General features: G+C 38.9%; 1 protein-coding gene across 3 annotated transcripts in view; it reads left to right on the top strand.

Moving 5' to 3' along the window:
- Positions 1–20,455, top strand: part of ADAMTS20 (ADAM metallopeptidase with thrombospondin type 1 motif 20) — a 118,530-nt gene extending 98,075 nt beyond the window's left edge. For all 3 annotated transcript variants that reach the window (XM_057491408.1, XM_036889509.2, XM_036889513.2), the window contains 8 exons: positions 3,146–3,346; positions 4,032–4,161; positions 4,379–4,473; positions 4,561–4,655; positions 5,193–5,326; positions 8,148–8,239; positions 16,480–16,584; positions 18,955–20,455. In XM_057491408.1, the coding sequence (XP_057347391.1) occupies positions 3,146–3,346; positions 4,032–4,161; positions 4,379–4,473; positions 4,561–4,655; positions 5,193–5,326; positions 8,148–8,239; positions 16,480–16,584; positions 18,955–19,044 (942 nt within the window). In that variant the 3' untranslated portion in view covers positions 19,045–20,455. The remainder of the gene's footprint in view (positions 1–3,145; positions 3,347–4,031; positions 4,162–4,378; positions 4,474–4,560; positions 4,656–5,192; positions 5,327–8,147; positions 8,240–16,479; positions 16,585–18,954) is intronic.
- The last annotated feature ends 215 nt before the right edge of the window (positions 20,456–20,670 follow it).

Here is a 20,670-nt window from a genome sequence, read left to right as displayed (position 1 = left end):
GGGAAAAAGAGCTGAGTCTGAAATCTGGTGCAGTTGATCCCGGGGGGACTTTGAATGTAGGGGCAGAGACTGGCATGCGCCCAGTGTCAGGAGCGAAGCCCTGAGGGCCGGGGCAGGCAGGAACAGCAGAGGGCTGTGTCACACCGCAGCGCAGCTCCCAGGGGCCCCCTGGTGCCGGCGCTGACGCCCCCACCAGGGGCAGCGGCCCGCCTCCTGGAAACAGCTTCACCGAGGCAGAGCTGGCAGGCGGTAAACCGCACCTACAGGAGGGGCACAGCCTGGCAGGGCTGCAGTGTGTGCGCGCCCACAAACCTACCACCGCAGCCACAGTAAGGAGTGTCTCCTTCGCCCCGAAACTTCCCTTGTGGTGCTTCACTATCCCTCCCTCCCCTTCTCCCCTGACCCACTGATGACCTGATCTGCTTTTGGTATTAGTGATCCGTCACTGTATCAGTTTCATTTTCTAGACTTTTATATAAATGGAATCAGAGCATGTACCATTTTTTTGTCTAATGTCTCAGAAGTGTTTTGAGCGTCAGGTTGCAGTATGTATCAATAGTTTATTGCTTTTGTTGCACAATACCCCACCCTATGGATGTCTTTAAGCCATTGGTCTTTCCTTCTGTGAAATCTGCCATTAATCCCCATCCAGTTCTTTTTTTTTCTTTTTATCTCAGACAGTGTGATCTTCATCTTGAGAAGTCGGATTTCAGCCAGCAGGCACTTGGGTCCCATGCGAGTACCAGATAGTGTTCCTAAGTCTTTTGATGGGCTCATTCCTTGGCCACAGGTGGCGTCACCGCCCGTGTATGAGCGCTGGTCGGAACCCTGCCATCCCCTTGGGGTTCCCTCCCCTTTCCAAGACCTGGCGGCTCCCTCCAGGCAGTGGGCTGGAGCCGCTGTAGGGCCACTCTGTTTGTTACCCTCTTCCAGGGATCACTATCTTTTATTGCCTGATGTCCAGGGTCTTGAAAGCCATTTTTTGATGTATTTTGTTTGTTTTTTTTTTTGAGAGGGCATCTCTCATATTTATTGATCAAATGGTTGTTAACAACAATAAAATTCTGTATAGGGGACTCAATGCACAATCATTAATCAACCCCAAGCCTAATTCTCAACAGTCTCCAATCTTCTGAAGCATAACGAACAAGTTCTTACATGGTGAACAAGGTCTTACATAGTGAATAAGCTCTTACATGGTGAACAGTACAAGGGCAGTCATCACAGAGACTTTCGTTTTGATCACGCATCATGAACTATAAACAATCAGGTCAGATATGATTGTTCATTTGATTTTTATACTTGATTTATATGTGAATCCCACATTTCTCCCTTATTTATTTATTTTTTTAAATAAAATGCTGAAGTGGTAGGTAGATGCAAGATAAAGGTAGAAAACATAAGTTAGTGCTGTAAGAGAGCAAATGTAGATGATCAGGTGTGTGCCTATAGACTAAGTATTAATCCAAGCTAGACAAGGGCAACAAAACATCCACAGATGCAGAAGATTTCTCTCAAAACAGGGGGAATGAGGTTCTAAGCCTCACCTCTGTTGATCCCCAATTTCTCACCTGATGGCCCCCCTGCGACTGTGCCTGTCTTAGGTTGTTCCTCCCTTGAGGAATCTTACCCATCTCTGGCTAACCAGCCATCTTCCGGGGCCATACAGGGAAATGTAAAGTTGATAAGTGAGAGAGAAGCAATATTCTTTGAAAAGGTTAGCTTTTTACTTCTTTGCAGATTTATGGCCTGTAGCTTCTATGCCCAGCATTTGTCTTGAGGTATCTTTACCACTTGGAAGAATTATGATATTCGGTAATTTTCATGAATTAGGCATGAATTCTACTAAAGGGTTGTAATTAGGAAGGAAGAAGAAAAGCTATAGAAGTAGCAGACGGAAGAAAACATAGGAAGATTGATTATTTCTTTGACATATCTTCTTGTAGAGTAACATGAGCATGTATAGGTTTTAACAAACTACTAATTAAATTGCATACACACATTAACATAATAGGAATACAAATACATAACAAAAGCAGACCTACAATTACCAGCCATATCCAGAGAAACCAAGAAAACCAGTTAGGTGCCCTGGGCATTTGTGTAAACTTATCAATAATATGATGGATATTGTTTAACTGAATTTGAATAGTTTGAGAGAAATCAGACAAATTAAAACAACCCATTCCTGGGGACTGTTCACATCCCATATGTTCTTTTAACAGTAGATATCTATATTCTACTATAGATCTATAGTCCCACGATTTTGGAGCACTGCAACTTGCGCTTCTCCTAATTCTTGGTTGAGTTCCGACAATATAGATTCAGTCAAATTTGTTGTTTTACTGTATGCACAGGCCAGCTTAGATATCTCCTTCTTCATTCCCATGGCAAGTCCAGGAACCAGTGGGATGAATGCAGCTACAACTGCAACAGTGCCAGGATCTTTGTTGAAGTTTTTTGATGATCATCTTCTGGAATGACTCTTCCAGAGAATGTTGATGTTGGAAGTTCTTCTTCATATCGTATCTTAATTCGTTTTCTGGGTAGCCAAATTAGGCTTTGATCCTCTGTATGTTCAAGTGTTTTTATTGCTTCTGGATAGAAGATAACTTATTCTTCATTGCTCCATTTTTGCTGGAAGCAGAAATCTGTTTGCCCACTTCTGGCCTGGACCTTTAGTGTGTGTCAGAATCGCTTACCTATTTTAGTCAAATGGTATTACACATCACCTTATATGTATTAAGATAAATGTGTGCTGCCTTACATACAGTTACTGGTAAGTTAAGGCTCATAAATATCCTTTATTTTAGATAAGAAGCCCTACTATGTTCCATTTTGTCAAAGCTGTGCCTGTTGGAAGATACAGTTTCATTCAGTTAGGCTGTTCTTCATAGCATAACAGGAAAAAAGAAGAGGCACTACAGACAACCTGGTCGGAACGTGGATCCTTTCCACCTATTGGCACAACTCTGGGGAACTTACCTAGTGCCTCTGAACCTTTGTTTACCCATCTGTAAATGAGGCTAATGACTAGGGTTCTTGTGAGGGTGACATAGCACCCTACAGACGAGGCACTTGGCAAATAGCAGGTCCTGGTGATGCGCAACAGCACCTCTCCTCCCCTTGTGACTGTGTTTTTCAGTGCGCGGGTAACTGTGGTTTCAGTTACCGACAAAGGATTACATACTGCATCGGGATCCAGTCGACTGAGAAATACAAGCTCCGTGAGCTTTGGCCTGTAGACTATCGAGAATGCCCTGTGCCGCCTTCTCCTCAGGTTTACAAGTGCAACTTCAGAAGCTGTTTGCATATGGCCACTTGGAAAGTTGGGAAATGGAGCAAGGTCAGTATCTAATTATGAGTTTAAGAACTTTTGAATGAGACTTTGTAGGTACAAGGTAGCTGTCCAGCTAGATCTCAAGAGTTGTCCTGTAACCCTCTTGTCTAAAAACCACTTTATCAGTTATTTGTAGAAATATCCTCTCTCTTTTTTTAGGCTTGCTATAATCTGCACGTCAGCAGGGACCACAACTAATACTTATTTCTATTCCTCAGAGAGCTTTGCACAGTGGTTTGCATTTTGAGTGGATTCTTAAGAAATATTTATTGGTTAAGTGAAGAAGTAAGTCAATCTAACATAACTAATGAAAGTTATTTGCCCTACATTCCACTTCCAATTTAATCGCTAGAAAGCAAATAGTGTTTTGCACAGTTAGTATATAACAATGAGACAAAAGTAGTCTTAATAACCATAATTAATTGATGTTCATAAAGTATTTACAATATACTGTTGCTATAACTATACAAAAAAATGCAAATAAGCCAGTGACTGAGAAATAATTGGTTCACGCTCATGCCTACGGATCCCTTCCACCTGTGCCTGACCAGGATGCTTTTATCTGCAGTTGTTCTGCCACTATTGAGCCTCAGTTTGTTCCAAAGGGACCGGGTCCGAGAGCAGGAGATCTGGATTTACTGGCCTCCTTCACCATTGTACACTTTGCCTTCCAATTTTACTCTGCCTGCAGTGCTCAGTGACTTGTGGAACTGGGGTCATGGAAAGAAGAGTAGAGTGCGTGGCTGAAAATGGCTGGTCCAGCGACTTATGTTTGAGGCGTTTAAAACCAGATGCTCAAAAAAAATGTTATGTCAGTGATTGTAAGTATTCAACTTCAAAAACCTACCTAGTGCGTAAGTGTCCCTAAGAGGTTTTAATTACAATTTGAAAATAAATATTGGTAGCAGTCACCTGCTTTGCAGAATGAAGTGTCCAGTTTTTCAGAGTATAACAGTGTTTGTGTGACTGAGTCATTGAATTCATGCTGTGTCTGTAATTTGCCCGTTGTTGATAAGTTGTGTTCACTTGACCTTGAAGGTAAAACACTCAGCAGCTGCAGAGAAATCCAAGTGAAAAACAACATCACCAAGGATGGCGACTATTACGTTAACATTAAGGGTCGGATAATAAAGGTATTGCGGGAACAGCCCCTATTTGATTGTCGCATTGACCGTTGACTGTGGTAAAAGCTAGTCTAGATGTTTGCATTTCCCCTTTAGATCCACTGTGCTGGCATGCAGCTGGAGAACCCCAAGGAATACCTATCACTGGTCAAAGGTGAAGAGGACAACTTCTCTGAAGTGTATGGTTTTAGGTATGAGCTGGGTTGGGGCTTATCTGGTCACTTTTATATGGTCCTTCAGGAGAAGTAGGAGCTCCAGAGTTCAGAGTGATGCTTGAATAGCTTGCAAATGGAATAAGTAACTCAGGAGCAGCAGGGCACGTCAGGACCTAGGCCAGATGCTGTCCACGCCCACTCAGTAATGCAGACTTGAGTATTAACATGCGCTCACGGAGGGAATGGCTACGGATATACCGTGGGTAAGCAGTGGGACAACAGAAAAGTGAGGTGTTTAAGACTGTCGTATTTTCATAGAAATAAAAATAATTCCAGTAGCAAAAGCTAGCAGATATACCACTAATTCGTTTTTCATAAGCCATTGTCAAAATTCCTGTTGAGAATTTTATGTCTTAGCCTTGAGTGATTTTCACTTCTTTCTCATTTAACTTGCTGACACTGTAATATTGAAGAGTGTATCTTTTACCTTCCCACTTTCAAAGTTCACCATCTAGCTACAATGATGGGATAATAACTGTATCTCATACCAACCTTACTCTTGTGTTGTTACAGACTACACAATCCATATGAATGCCCCTTTAATGGAACTAGGAGGCAAGACTGTGAGTGTAAAAATGACTACCTGGCTGGCGGACACACTGTTTTTAGCAAAATAAGAATTGATCTCACTTCCATGCAAATTAAAAGTAAGTGCAGAAAATCCTCTGTTTGCTCTGGAAAATCTAATAATATGCTGGAGATGTGGTACCCAGGGTATAGAAAAGGAACGAGCTTTGTGCAAGAACTACTTAAATTTGTTTTTACAAGTTTTTAGCTATATACTTCCCTCTGCAATGACATTGACCATGGGAACCCCTAACAAAAATGTATTGTTCAGGACACTGAGAATATATTCCAAGATAGAAGGATAAGGAAGTGAATATCCTCAATGTTGTACAAGCTTTCTGCAGGGTTTAAAGTAATAATTAACCTTAGTTTCGGATTACAATTTGTCAAATATTTTCCCATTGGATCTTTTTAGCAACCCTGTATTAATTAAGGCTGAATTGTTGCCAGACATGAAATTAGATATACTTGCTGAAGTTAAATGACTTGTTCCAATTCATAGTTATTAAGTGGCACTGTAGGGAGATAAAGTCCCACCCATAGATCCCAGATTATGGGCCTGCTGCCTTTTTAGGAAGTAATTTATAGTAAAGTCAAAACACATTTATGGAACTTAGTATACACTAGCCTAATGCAGCCTGCTATCCTGAAAGTTACACACCTACACGAAAAGGCAAAGCTCATTTCAGAAGCAGAACCTCTAAATCCCATTGAATTACCAGTGCCTAGCACAGTGTATAAACCAGAAAAAAGAAACTAAAAACTATTGTTAAGTCCATGAATGCATGGATACATGATCTCTAAGTCACAGTCATGTGATGGTAAACTGTTATTGTTAGTAATAATGGCCACCATTCACTGAACACCCACAATTACTGTAGTGGGGAGTATAATGGCCACAGTCATAAACTCTGGAGTTAAGACTGGGCGTAAATTCTTCGCATCCCTTACCAGTGACATGACCTTGGACATAACTCATTAGGCATAAGTTCTCTCATCCCTCAAGTTTTTTTCTTTTCTTTCTTTCCTTCTCGGCCCTCCCCCTTTTTTGGTGAGGATTAAGGCATAATACTTAGCATATACTACGCAAATGCCTTTTATTTAGTAAGCACTCTATAAATACTGTTTATTATTTAATTATGCCATGCCAGGTAATTAGCATTGCTAGTACACAGTGGGCACCCTATAACTTACCTGCTGATTATGAAGCTGTTCTTCCTTAGCAGACTTAACATTTTGCCAGGCATTGGAGGGGAGGATGCAATGGTAAATGTGTATATTTTCAGCTCCCTGGTTTATCTTTTCATTCTCCGCAGTTGTGTGGCAATAACCAGGTTCCACCAGTCTCTGTTTCATCCACTGTTGTATTCTCACAGTACTTAAAATAGTTCCCAGAACATAATAGGTTGTAAATAAATATTAATTGAATAAAAAGTCTTCAACTTTCCTCATGATCTTGAAGACAAATCTGAATTAACCAAACTGGGGAAAAGAAGTTTTAGGAAGCGGGAAGTGCATAAACGAAAACATGGGAAGGTGAAGCTCCCTGGTTCCATCCGGGACTCAGAAGCAGTCCGGTGTTGTCTAAGCATGAACCGAATGCCGGGTCGGGGGCGGCCGCCTGTTAGAGCAGCTCCCAGGGGGTAGATCATGACCAGTGTGCACTAAACTGTGCAACTGAATTCTTCTTTATGAATCATGGCAACCACTGGGGTGAAAGCAGAAGCCTGGGGGCTAGAGGAAGAACACGTCACACCCAGAAGGTCACTGGCAAGCTGATGGGATAATGCAGACGGAAAGTGGTAAGACCTTAATTAGGAGCACGGTTCAGAGTAGAGCTTTTAAAGAGGTTCGTTCCATAGGGTTTTCTGAAGGAATGTGGGGATTAGGGATGTGGAATATTTGGCATGATTTCTAAGGTAACCAGTGGATTGAGGATACAGTTCAGTGAGATGAAAACTGTAGCAGGGGGAGTAAGTTTGGAGGAAAAGCTGACGCATGGAGCGGGGGACATGTTCAGTTAGCCATCTGTGGGCTGTCCTGGTGATGACGGGGCTACAGTAGCAAAGGATAGTTTGAACTGTATCTGCTCTGCCCCAGCCTGACCCATAAGTGTCACATGTAAGCAGTGGTTTGTGGATAAATATTTAACAACCAGGGAAAAAAAGCCTGATTCATAGTGTTTGCCAGTTTCCATGGTGTCTGTATTCCTACCGTGGCCACCTTTAGGCTACCAATGAGAATTCACTGTCCATGGAGTTGGGAGGAGACACACACACAGTTGGGTGATGAGCTGACCTTCAGGACTCTTTCTAAGCTGGTTTTGATCCAGTGACTCCCTTGTGATACTTTATATAGAACCTACAGCATTACTGCCAGTCAGGGAATTTTGCTAACAACATTAGCACAAGTATGATTGGAAAGCGTAAAATAATAATATAATGTGAAAATAAAAGAACTCAAAGAAAATAGCACACTTGTAGCTGGGTGTGTTTGAATTCCTCAGTGAAGTAATAATGTCTGTGCTGTCTATAAGCTCATGCATTGCTTTGGCGTGATTTATTTACCTTTTAATAATGTTTTTTTCTTCCATAATTTTGCTCCTGACCCCACTTTATTTTAGATATTCAGTATGATATAATATATCCTAAAGCATATATTTAGTTTTTGCACCTTGCCAATTTTTAGGACAATCTATGAGGAACATTTTGTATTAAAGAAAAAATATCTATCAAGAGCCTGATCTATGTTATGCGCTATGATTGTGCAGGCTTTCTGCTAAAAGGTTTTGAATTAAGTACATAAAGATATTTAAGACTGTAATATGAAGACTGTTTTGCAGTGAATAGTGGAAAACATACAAAGCGTCAATGCTAAAGACTTTCACTTGTCATTTTCTAGCTACCGACCTTCTGTTTGCCCAGACGCTATCTGGGAGAGCCGTTCCGTTCGCCACAGCTGGGGATTGCTACAGTGCGGCCAGGTGCCCGCAGGTACGTCGGCTCTGATGGCCCATTTCTCCCTCGCTGTGAAAAACAGCAACGGACACTGTTTCTCTCCCTTCTTTTGCTTCAGCGGAGTATTGCAAGAAACATAAGTAAATAGAAAACACAAACTTCCACATGAACTTTATTTCAAAGGAATAAACTTTGGAGGGAACTTTATTTCAAAGGCAAATCCTTGCCAATTTTAGATTTGTTTGAAGGATGTTAATAAGAATTTTAAGTTGTTCACATCCTACTTCTATTTCCATGATGCTTGATCACTTTTAATCTTTCCGTTCAGTCTATGGGGATGAATGGATACACATTATAAGGTAAAGGAAGATCTTGAATTGTGTATTTCTCCCTTCAGTTCATTTATTTTGTATTTGATCCATTTGCTTTGGGGTTTGGTTGTACATGATTATATGTTTATAATTATCATAATTTCCTGGTATATTGACCATTTTATTATCATAAAAAGTTCTTTAATACAGTAACTTTTTTTTTGCTTTGAACTTTAATTTATGTGATATGAGGATGGCCACTTGGCTTGCTTATAGTACATGCTATATGTGTTTTCATCCAGTTTATTTTGAATCTGATTATATCTGTGGCTCTTCTGTCTCTTTGATCAGATTGTTCAATATTATTATTATGTCTGGATTTATAGTTGCCATTTTACTTTTTGTTCTCTGTATGTCACTTGTTGTTGTTTCTGTGATCCTCCTTTACAGCTTTTCTTTATTCAGTGAGTGTTTTCTGTTGTAACATTTTAATTTCCTTAATAACATTTTCAGTATATTTTTGAGTTGCTTTCTTAATGATTGCTCTAGGGCTTGCAACATCTTAATTTATCAGAACTTACATTTATAATATTACTTTATATACTTTTATGTCTTTTAGAGAATGTGAAAGATGAGAGAAATTACATATTCATAGAGTTTTTTATAGGAACATTTTTCTTTAGCATTTCTGGTTCTCTCCATTCCTTCCTGTGGATTGGAGTTATCAGCTGGTGTCATTTTTTTACTCCAAAACAGCTTTGCTTCTGCCTGCTCCAATTGTACCATTATTATCAAATATATTACATTTCTGTATGATATGGTCAATAATATAATTATACACTTACTGGTTTATACAATTGTTTTTTAAATCAATTAAGAGAAGAAAGGAGAAGATATATGCAATTATAGTGTCTTTTAAAAATACCTACACACCTACTTTTATCAGTAATTTTTGGTTATTTTGTGTTGTTATATATTAATGTCTGGTATCCCTTGATTTCACCCTGAAGAACTGCCTGTAATATGTCTTGTAAGACACGTCTACCAGTAACAAATCCTCTCTATTTTGTTTATCTGGGAATGTCTATTTTGTTCTCATTCTTGAAAGATTGATTTGCTTGTTATAAAATCCTTGATTTACCGTTTTGCTTTTAGTGCTTTTAAGGATGTCATCCCAGCATCTTCTGGCCCCTCGATCAGCAACAGAAGTCGGCTGTTCATCTCATCGGGGCTCCTGTGTATGTGCTCATTTTCTCTGGTGCTTTCAGATTTTCTCTTCATCTTTAACTTTCACCATCTTTGCTATGATATGTTTGGATCTCTTCACGTCTACCCAACTTGGAGTTGATTGAGCTTCTGGGATGTATATATTAATGCATTTAACCAAATTTGGGAAGTTTCTAGCCATTATTTATTCAAATATATTCTCGGCTGTGTTTTTTCTCCTCTCTGGTATTCCCATTATGCAAACATTGGTTTATTTAATGGTGTCCCTTCTTTCTATGAGGCTCTGTTCATTTTTTATTCATTTTTTACTCTTTTCTTCAGATTGCATCATTACTACTGGTATCTTTTCACATTTGCTGATTCTTTCTTCTGCCGGCTCCAGGCTACTGTTTGAGACCCTCTATTGAATTTTTTATTTTGGTTATTGTGCTTTTCAACTCCAGAATTATTCTTTGGCTCTCTGTAAACTATAATTTGTACCTCTTTATTCATATTCTCTTTTTGATTAGACATTATTATCATTCTTTACTTTTTAATATACCTTTTTTTTTAGTTCTTTAAGCATATTTACAGTAGTTGCTTTGAAGTCTTTATCTGCTCAGTCTGACATCCAATACCTCTCAAAGGTAGTTTCTGTTGCCTTTTTCCTTTGTATATGAGTCATCCTTTTCAGTTTCTTTGCACATCTCATGATTTTTTGTTGAAAATTGGGCATTTTAGGTAATATATTTTAGCAACTATGGATCCTAAGTCTCCCCTCCCCTCTAGGACTTGTTGTTTGCCTGCTTACTTATTTGTTTAGCTTCCTGGCTGGACTGTTCCAGTGCCATCTGTTTCCCCTGCAGGGTGCAGTCTGATGTTGCTGCTCCGAGGGGTCGCCCGGGGCATGACACAGTCCCCCTGCTCCCTTTGGAATGGCAGTGGCTTTAGCTGGGCTCTCTCTCTGATTATTTCTTCCCCTGACCCTCCGTTGAGTTTCTAGCTGGTTCTAACTCTAGTGAAATCACACTTAGCTCTTAGCCCATCTCTCTATTCCCGCCCATCCTTCTCCTTCCCTCTTTCACTTGTATTGATCGCCCAGTGGTTGGTCTGCTTCCCAGATGGTGACTTTGGACCCACATTTTCTATGCAGCACCCTTTCCAGGGCGGTTCTTCCCCTGAGGAACACCCCCTTCTAAAGTCTTACTTCATCTCCTCAGCCATCTGTTCTGAAGTCGAGGATGTGTACTCTAAAGCTTTCATCACTCTCAACAATCCCTCACATGTGGAATTTTTTTATAACACTTCCATTTGGCCCTCTTAAATGGAGATTATCCGTTCTTCAATGGCTAACCCATGTCAAGGCTGGTCAGCTTTGTCCAGCAATCCATCCTCCTTGTGATCTCTGCTTCTAGTCCTATACTTGATGTGATTAAAGAGAAGTAAATTGAGAATGCCATAGAGAGATGTGAGGAATCAGCTACAAGGTCTCACAGATGCCATTACTTTGAAAATGTCACCAAGTTCTGGGAATCTGGTCCTTGTCATTACATGTTGAATTTTCATTACGTGCTGAGTAAGGTCTGGTTAGTGAGACATCAACAGGATTGACAGGAGACTAATGTGCATGTAAGTTATATGACTGCCAAGTAGAATCAAAACTCCTTTTATCTCATTAGTGAACTTGCCTTGTAGGAAATATCTTAACAGAAAGCAAATTATTATAAATAGAGTATTTCTCAATGAACATGGGATGTGACTAAGAGCTGTTAGCACAGTCAGATTTTTAAATGGTAAGACAGCTATTTCCATTACTTCCTAACTCCTTTTCTCCAGTTTCAATGTAACCCTGTGTTCTCCCTACAGTGTCTTGAGGAAGCTGTGTAGTTGTAAGTGGGGGTAATCCCAGTTTACTTGGAGAGACAGACCATGTCAACAGCCTGCCCAAGGTCCTTGACAGTCACAGGCAGAACCAGTGCAGTAATCAAATGTTCCTATCTGCCCATCAAGGTGAGATGCCTCCCTCATACGGGTCTCCAGGCGTCTCTGGAATGCAAAGCTCTATTTCCAAACTTAGATATGAGTGGACCTAGGAATATGCTATCAGAAGGAGCTCTACCATTTATAATCAGTCCTTCTTGAGCTGTCTGAAGTTACCATGACCAAAAATACAAACTTCCCAGTATTCTTAGAAATGTTCTGTCAAATATATAAACCAGATTCTGTGTTAAGTTACACAACATTTGCATAAACACTCTCCAGATGTTTGATGTCGCAGAAAGAGCTTATTCTGTTTGGGATTCATCAAAACCACATCCTCTGTGTTTGCATATGACAGGACACCCTGGGACATGAATGCTAAAAAGAGAATGGACACATATGGCACTCTTTAGGGAAAATAAACTTTGCCACGTTGCAATGTATGTTGAAGTTAAGGAGTGCGATGTGGCTTTAGAAGACATACATCAAAAGTGAACTAAAGTAAAATGTTTGGTACTTTTCACAGAGCCACAAAAAAATTAGGGGGGAAACCCCCCAGTGTGTATCTCTTTAACTGTTTGTAATTAATATTGATTACATAAAAACAAGAGAAATCACCACATTCAGCCAGGACCAGTGGATCATGGCCAGCATCCATTTTGAGTATTCAGAGCCGGTTGTTAAATATTTTGAAGATGTATTCTTGATTATTAGGGTGTAGAGTTTGACATACAATCTTAAAATATACCCTTTGGATTATATTGTTTAGATCCTCTCCTTATTTTTGCCCTCTTGATCTGTCTTGTTACTAAAACTGGTAATAAGAATTTCCTATTATTAAGGCATTTATATCTATGTCTCCTTACAACCCCTGCAGTTTTTGCTCCATAAAATTTATTGTTCTTTGATGCATAATATTCATGGGTGTCTTCATTGTGGACTACAAGTTTTGGCACTTCTTGGTCATGTTTCCCTGATGAGACCTGAATTCTACTTTGTCCCTTATCGGCATTGCTACCCCTGCTCTTTATGTTCATTTGCTTGGTGTATTTTCCGTGCATCCTTTTAATTTTAGCCTTTATGAATCCTTTCTTTTTTCAGTGTGTCTCCTACATATACCATGTAGTTGGGTTTTGTTTGCAAGCCAATTGGAAAATTTTTTTCTTTAAATAGGTTTTATGCCCATTCACCTTTAATTTTTAATGTTATCTAGTAAAGTTGCCTTTTTTGGTGAGCAGTTTTAACGGAGGTATCGATTCATGTTACCATCCCACAACCAGAATGCAGAACAGCCCCCCTCTCGCTGCCTCCTGGAGTCCATGCCTCCCTCCCTTCTAACTCCTGGAAAATGCCGATCTGTTTGTTACTGTAGCTAGAGCTCTGCCTTTTCTGGAATGTCATACAAATGTCATATAAATAGAATCGTACAATATATAACCTTTAGACATTGGCTCCCTTCACCTTGAGATCCGTCTGTGTGGTTGCAGGCGTGTGTTCCTTTTTACTGCTGAGAATCATGCCACCGTACAGAGGGTGGACAGTTGTCCTACACTTGGCCATGCATCCACTGGGAGAACGGGGGTTGTTTACAGTGTTTGGATATTATGAGTAGAACTGATATGCACAGGCTTTTCTGTGCACAGATATTTTTATTTCTCTAGGATAAATACCCAGCAGTGGGATTGTAGGGCCATCTGGTATGTTCAAGTTTTTAAGAAACTGCCAAACTGTTTAACAATTCTATATTATCTGTATATTCTCTCTGGTGACATATATGTTCAAGTCTTTGGTACATTTTAAAAATGGGGTTGCTTATTTCCTTATTATTTAGTTTTGAGACTTCTTTATATATTCTGGCTGCAAGTCTTTGTTGGAGATGACATTTATAAATATTTTCTCCTGGTCTGAACCTTTTCTTTCTTTACTTTCTTCTTTCTCTTAAGGGTCTTTCATAGAGCAAGACTTTTTATCCATAACTACCTGTTTTTTTGATGGAGTCAATGGCTCAAGGGCAGCCATTTCAATTAGTTGAATTCCCCGGTCTTTTGAATCACCTAACCTTCTATGTGTGATTCTGCTGTTACAATTTTACTGCTTATGGTTGCCTTTTATAAAAAATGTCAAGAGAGGAGAAGAGGAGGTAAACTTCACGCTACTTTAAAAAACGTCTTTCAGCAGCTATGTTTAAGCAATTTTTCAAGTTAAAGGTTAGGTTCGAGGAGGCTTAAATTTTAATCTTAGATGAAGTATTGAAATTGATGTAATTATTTATTCAATAATTCACTACTTCTGAAGTCCCATAGGAGTTGCCAGTTCTGTTTTCATGGCACGTGTAATTGTCTACACTGCCTTACATTTATTTATGTATATACGCTATTTCACTTACAAGATGTATTTATTTTTCCCCAGTTTTATTGAAATATAATTGTCATTTAACATTGTATTAGGTGTACCACATAATACTCCTAAGCGTACGCCATGGTAGTCTGCTACTCGTATGCATTGCAGAACTGTCACTGCAGTTTTAACACTCATCACTTCACATAGTTGCAAGAACCTTTATTTCTGTGATCTGAACTTCTAAGATCTACTTTCTTAGCAACATTCAAATATACAACACAGTATTGTTAGCTGTAGTCCACAAACGGCAAATCGCATCCCGCAATTACCTCTAACTGGAGGTCTGCATCTCCTGACCACCCTCACCCGCCCCATCCCCTGCCCCGCCCCACAGCCACCAGTCTGTTCTTCACTTGCTGGGTTCAGAGCGAGACCCGTCTCTGTTCTCCCACAGACACTTGACACAACATCTACTACTCAGTTAACTTTGAATGAGTCAAATGTATTTTTACCTCTATCATATCACCCCAAATTTCAGAGGAATTGTTTCACTATTTCTTTCAGATTGTATTATACTGCTTTTTAATGAGGACTAAGGGCCTAAGTAAAGCTCCTGAAAATTAGTCTGGAGAAATGGAGCAATAGATATTTCTAGACCCAGCTGAGTGTGTTAGGCCACCTAAGTCACAGAGTAGCAGTCAGATTTTTCCTTTCATTTCCAGTGTATACACATTTGTATGGTTTCCAAGCAACCTTGAACAGGGAGGTAAAGAACAGAAGAGTAGAATCTTATGTTGTGAAAACATTGTATGGCTCAGGAGGGCCTCTTAGGAAGTGGCTGGCCCTGGGAAACTGACATCAGAGAATACATTTCCAGTTTTAAGGAGTTGTATTTGGTGAGAAGCCTATTATGAATTAATGTGGGATGCAAATATCTAGTGCAGCAGATTTGACAAAGTATTAAACAGTAGAGTGTATCCTTAGAATTAGTTCTTTTCATTCAAGTACTTGCCAATGTAAAATACTGTTTCGTGTTGGTGTCATTCATTATCACAGAGCATGAAGGGCTCAGCTGTGTATTTACGTACCTTCAAAGTGCTAAAGTTCAAGGCTACACTTAATTCATCCCTCCAGACATACTGAGTTCCTAGCCCTCCTCTGGCTCTGGGAATACAGCAATGTGGCAAACATCCAGGCCATATTCCAAATTTCAAAACCAAATGAGGTATAGAATAAGAAACTTGCTTTGGAATTTATCTAAAGGAAATTATTTCTGGAATGGGGAAAATTCTCCCTATATTACCATTGAATCATAAATATATTTAAATCTCCATTTTGATTTTAAATAAGAAATATATACGATTGTTAAGAAATCTAACAAACTAAGTTGATATATAACTGATATAAAATTTCATATCATAAATATATTTGAAGTCTATTTAGCCTCTGCTTTCATGGTAAGATAATATTTTCCTTCACATGTTATAACCCCCTAAAGTTTTATCAGGCTTGCTCAAGATTCATGCTCAAGTCTTAGCCTAGGGCTTATTGTGATGTGATCTCAGAATGCCTTAACATTGCTCTGAGTCTATGCAGATATCGAACATTGTCAGTAGCTTAATTAGCAATAAGTACTTGTCCTTTCAAATGCTTATTATGTTCTGTAAGATCATATAAATGCGGCACAAATTTTTCCCATTTCAGTCACACATTTTCTCAACTAGCAGATATTTAAAGTTTCATTTTTAACAAAAATAGTCTGAAATATTCTGGCATGAAAACAGTTCTTGTGTCTTAAAAAGAATTAGATCATAAAGCCACTAAGTGGCACACACACCATGTGTGTAAATCATAGGGCATGATATACGCACATGATGTCTGGGTCTTTAAAAAGATGTAATATTTGGAACAATAATAGTGTGTTCAGTGGGTGTGTGTGGTGGGTTATGAAGCAATATTCTTACTACACAAGGGAAGGGTACAGTAACAGAAGATTCTAGAAGATACATTGCACAGGTGTAACTTATCCAGGAAGTTAGCAACAAGGGGTCAACAACTGAAATGGGAAATGTTACAGTCGTCGGGCATTAGTCCCAGTGAGCGCTCCCATCGGGAACTGCCTGCCGCTACAGGAATATCAGCTCCAGTTGTCATGCCTTAGAGTCCGATGATTGCTTTTGCACAAATAACATGACGTGACATTAATTCAGATGTCTCTTTTAATTAGAAGACTTATTTGTAATCAATTTGTAAAACCTTTAGCTGGTTCATTTTCTTTAGAGTAAGGTTCACTATTTTTTCATTTTATAAAGGAAGACCTTTGAAAAGCAGTTGGATCAATTTCTTATATAATTCAAATTCAGGTGTTTCTAGCCAAGAGCGTTCTTAAATATTTTATGAATCGCGTCTGTTTTTATTTTGCTTTTGTTTACAACCCAGGGGCAGTTCAGCATTAATCTGGCTGGGACTGGGATGAAGATATCCGGCAGAGCAAAGTGGCTGGCGCAGGGGAGTCACGCCTCTGCCGTCATACGCAGATCACAGGTAAGTCCTGCTGGGCCCAAAGCCTGGCGGAAACAGTTCTCTGCTGGGAACTAGCTTCAAGGGTCCTCCACCTGAGATGCACATTATATGAAGTTAATGACTAGTGCGTTGGGGCGTATAATGAGGTGTGTCACATATAATGGGGTATAATGTTAATTTATGAAATTGTGCAATTGGACTCATTTTATTAATGTGCATAGGTAGGTTTTATATTCATGCAAATTCATGGAGATACCTGAATGTGAACTATCGATGCCAGATTTGACCTGCCCAGGTTTGGGGCTAATGACTGGAAATGCAGGTTCTTCCCAAAGGGGCTGTACTTTCAGCAATATGTTCATTAGGAAAGGTTTGTAGGTTTTAATATTTCAAAATGAGGGGTAAATTTTCAGTTTATTTACCTCATGCTTTGATTTAGTGATGAGGGTGGTGTTAGAGCCATTGTCATTTCACAGAAACCTTTACTAGCTTCTTCAAGGATTAGGACTATTTTTTATGGCTGTTTGCCTATTTCCCTGTCTACCTTTGTCTAGATGACATAGTCGCTTGGCTTTACTGTAGCATGTGTATTTCTGAAGTAGAGGCTTGTAAGCTTGCTGCCTCCCGTGGCCCAGCACACGCCCTTCATGAGGCGGCCCCTGGTACTGGCAGTCCCATCCCAGCGTGACTCCAGTGAACCGGGGCCCGTGCACGTGCTCTCGCCTAACTGCATGTGTGTCGGCGCCAGCAGCGGCGCTGCCTCTTCTCATGTCTTTTTTCCTTCTTGCAATGAAAGTGACCTCTGTAACACTCCTATTTATATGAATATTATTTGTAAATGAAATGCAGTATTTTGATACCCATCAGCTTTTAATTATTCTATTTCTGAAGACTGTGAAACTGTATTTTAATTAATAATTAAAAGAATTTAATTTTTTATTATTTCTGTAATATAGGGAAGCAGTAGACTTTTAAAACAAAGAGCCGTTTTAAAATACCTATTTGGCATATTTGGTCTAATCCCTTTTGGTAGAAGAATGGGAATACAGTAATTACTGAAAGTATATCTGAGCAGGTATATATGCAGAGAGCTCAGTGAAATACATCTTTTGGTAAAATGTAAAGAATGGACTCTGGCTAAGTCACCAGTAGATATGAATATTTAGCACAGTTATTGCTTTTGGTTGTACTTAAGTTTTATTCTAAAAAATAATTCTTTGTGTAATGATTAAAAAAATAAAACCGAGCATTTCTACCTCAGCCCATATTTTGCACATGAAAATATATCCTGGAATCTGATAACTGGTGTAAAACTAGCTTGTAAAAGCCAAATATACTTACGGAAATGCAAACGCTTTTATTTGCCAGTAAATTTAAGCAAGATTAAGTTTTTCACTTAATCTATTTGGGAATAAGAATGTATATAAATTGAAATTTCTGCTGCCATTCCCTTTTTCTATGTTTACTCAGATTCTTGAGAGTTAAAAAAAGCTTTTGAAAGAGAAGACAATTTCAAAAGTCCCTGATTTCAAAACATTTTTCACCCCACAATGTTCCAGGAATCCAGTTTCTCTCTCTCTCTGCTCCCCTCCTTAGATTAAAAACCAAACCAAAACAAACAACCACACACAAAAAAGACACCTTATCTTCTCCAGGAACTACAGGAGTTCAAACTATTTTTGCTTCATCCCATCAAAATGTCTTCACAGTCTTTGGACTTGGCAACCTAAAGATGTAAAGCGATCCAGAGAGGGCTTCTGTCCGGGCCTGACCGCCCTTCCACCGCCTCTGCCCAGCCATTCCTCAGTGAACGGCTCTGCTTTTCTAACAAAAGGAATCTCCTTTGTTCATCCTTTTCTAATTATTGCTTTTGGTCCATTCCACCCCCTCCCCGCCCTTCCCCCATTTTATCACCTTCTATGCTTTTCTTCAGGCTCTGATTCTAATGCTTCCATGAGATGTTTGAGATTCATGGGGTAGAATATGACTTGTATACAGTTAAGATCAAGTTTGTGTGTCTTTCATTTCATCTCTGAGACCTTATATAAAATCATGTAAATATTGGATAGCAATTCAGGAGAGGTTTTAACAATCTCACTGAAGCCAATAGATACCTTGATGATGAGTATTTGTGTTGAGCTGAATTTTCTAAATCAAAGTGTAGATTATAATCATTCAAGTAGTAATTGAACCTCAGGCTATCTAAGTCCTGTGGCCACCCATTTCAGCTAATCCTGAAGTGGAGTGATCTTTGACCTCAAATGTAATTGTTACAGGAAACCTAGGCTAATGATTCAGCCACATGATTCAAAGCATTTGCTTTTTCTGCCTTGTGCAAAGCTACCAGCGTGTATCAGATTCTCCCATATTTCTGCCTTTTCCTGTTTTCAGGATGGAACCAAAGTCCACGGCAGATGTGGAGGGTTCTGTGGGAAGTGCGTTCCCCACATGACTACTGGCCTTCCAATCCAAGTCATTTGAACATGCAGAGGTGGGAAGTGTGTCCCAAAGAGGAGATGTTCTCTGCAACCTTCAAACACCTGGTGCTCATTTCATGGCCCTTTCCAGACATTTTCATGTGCAAAATGCCTGTGACTTTTTCCCATGGTGCTCATCACGAAGTCAAATCACCACTCACTTTTATCAACGCCTTTGAAATAAACTTAACAGATGTATGACTTTACAGGGTACGTAGGGACCTTTGATGAATTACACTAAGATAATGTTGCCGTTAACAGCTTGGACTGGACCACAATTATACTACACCTGTGAACACATGCAGATCTCTACTCGGTGCCCTATTGGACCATGAAATGTTTATCTATTTCTTAAAATGAAGCAAGTAAAACTTAGCAAAATGAGCTTACTTAAAACCACTATAAACATTAATGTGTCTGGCAGGTAAATAGTGAATTGATAATCACATCAAAAAAGCACATAGACACTATACTTGCTACTGATACGGCTTAGATGCCTTGTCTTATATTTCCTTGAATTTTTAATTATGGATTATGGTGCTTCAAATAAAAAAAAGTCATCCTAAAATGTGGTACAATTTTTAATTGAAATATATGCTTGGGCTAAATTTGAAATTCTGTGGGTATAATACAGAAGATATGATATAGTAGAATTTGACTTAAAACACCTACCTCTAATTTGATGCACTTATAAGAGCAATACATTGTTTTTATAATGTTTATATTCTATTATGTCTTTGTAACTCATATATATATATATATTCTTAAAAAACCTATTTTCTCAAAGTTATGTACTGTATTTTATTAATCAAATATAGAAGTGAGAAGTTCTGATGTTCTGAAGATCTTGTTTTGGTAAACATAAAATTATGTTTACATATGCAAAATTTTCATTAGAGATGCTCGTTATTTTATATCTGAGGTTTCTCAAAGCCAAGACATAAAAGATAACATAAAAATGAAGTATTCATGGGAAAATTCTCAGGTATTAAGAGATTTTTTTAGGTGAATAATTTAATTTTGTGTTATATAATACAATTTTTAAAAGAATCATAGACAAAACAGTGTATTTTTATGGTAACCTACTCTGTAAACCAAAAAACTTATCCTACTAATAGATTTTTGCCAGTAAATAATAGTGTACTAGTTCGACCCACAGAGTTTCCCCCCCCCCCCAAACATTTATTAGGGTTGTATTGTACCATACAGTGGACTACAGCAATTTTGTGCCAATGTGTTTAGAGGGGCATTTAGGGATCTCTGTATCAGAAACAAAGTATTTTGCACTATGTGCCTTAAGTCAATTACAAACATTAATCCAAAATGTGTAGCAGTTGCTAGAAATGTTTTCTTTCATAATTAGAATCTTATACTTTACAAACATTAAATAATAAACATATTTGTGTGATACATTAGCGATCTGTTTTCCTTGTCCTTACATGTAAAAAAAAGAACTCTTCCCTCAAAAAGTCTGTAACTCGAAAGTCTCTTCAGAAATTCTAAGACAGTTCTGACGTTGTTGCAGTTGGGATAGAAACAGCACCTCCGGGTGTGTACCCATCGCGTGGCAGAGAGAATATAAGCAAGAGGTTGGCAAAAACTTGGAACGCTTTTAAAAGCTTCTGCTCGT

This window comes from Manis pentadactyla, chromosome 14 (genome assembly GCF_030020395.1).
Source record: "Manis pentadactyla isolate mManPen7 chromosome 14, mManPen7.hap1, whole genome shotgun sequence".
NCBI lineage: Eukaryota > Metazoa > Chordata > Mammalia > Pholidota > Manidae > Manis > Manis pentadactyla.
The sequence above is the reverse complement of the archived record's forward strand: the minus strand, read 5'-3'. Positions and strand labels throughout refer to the sequence as shown.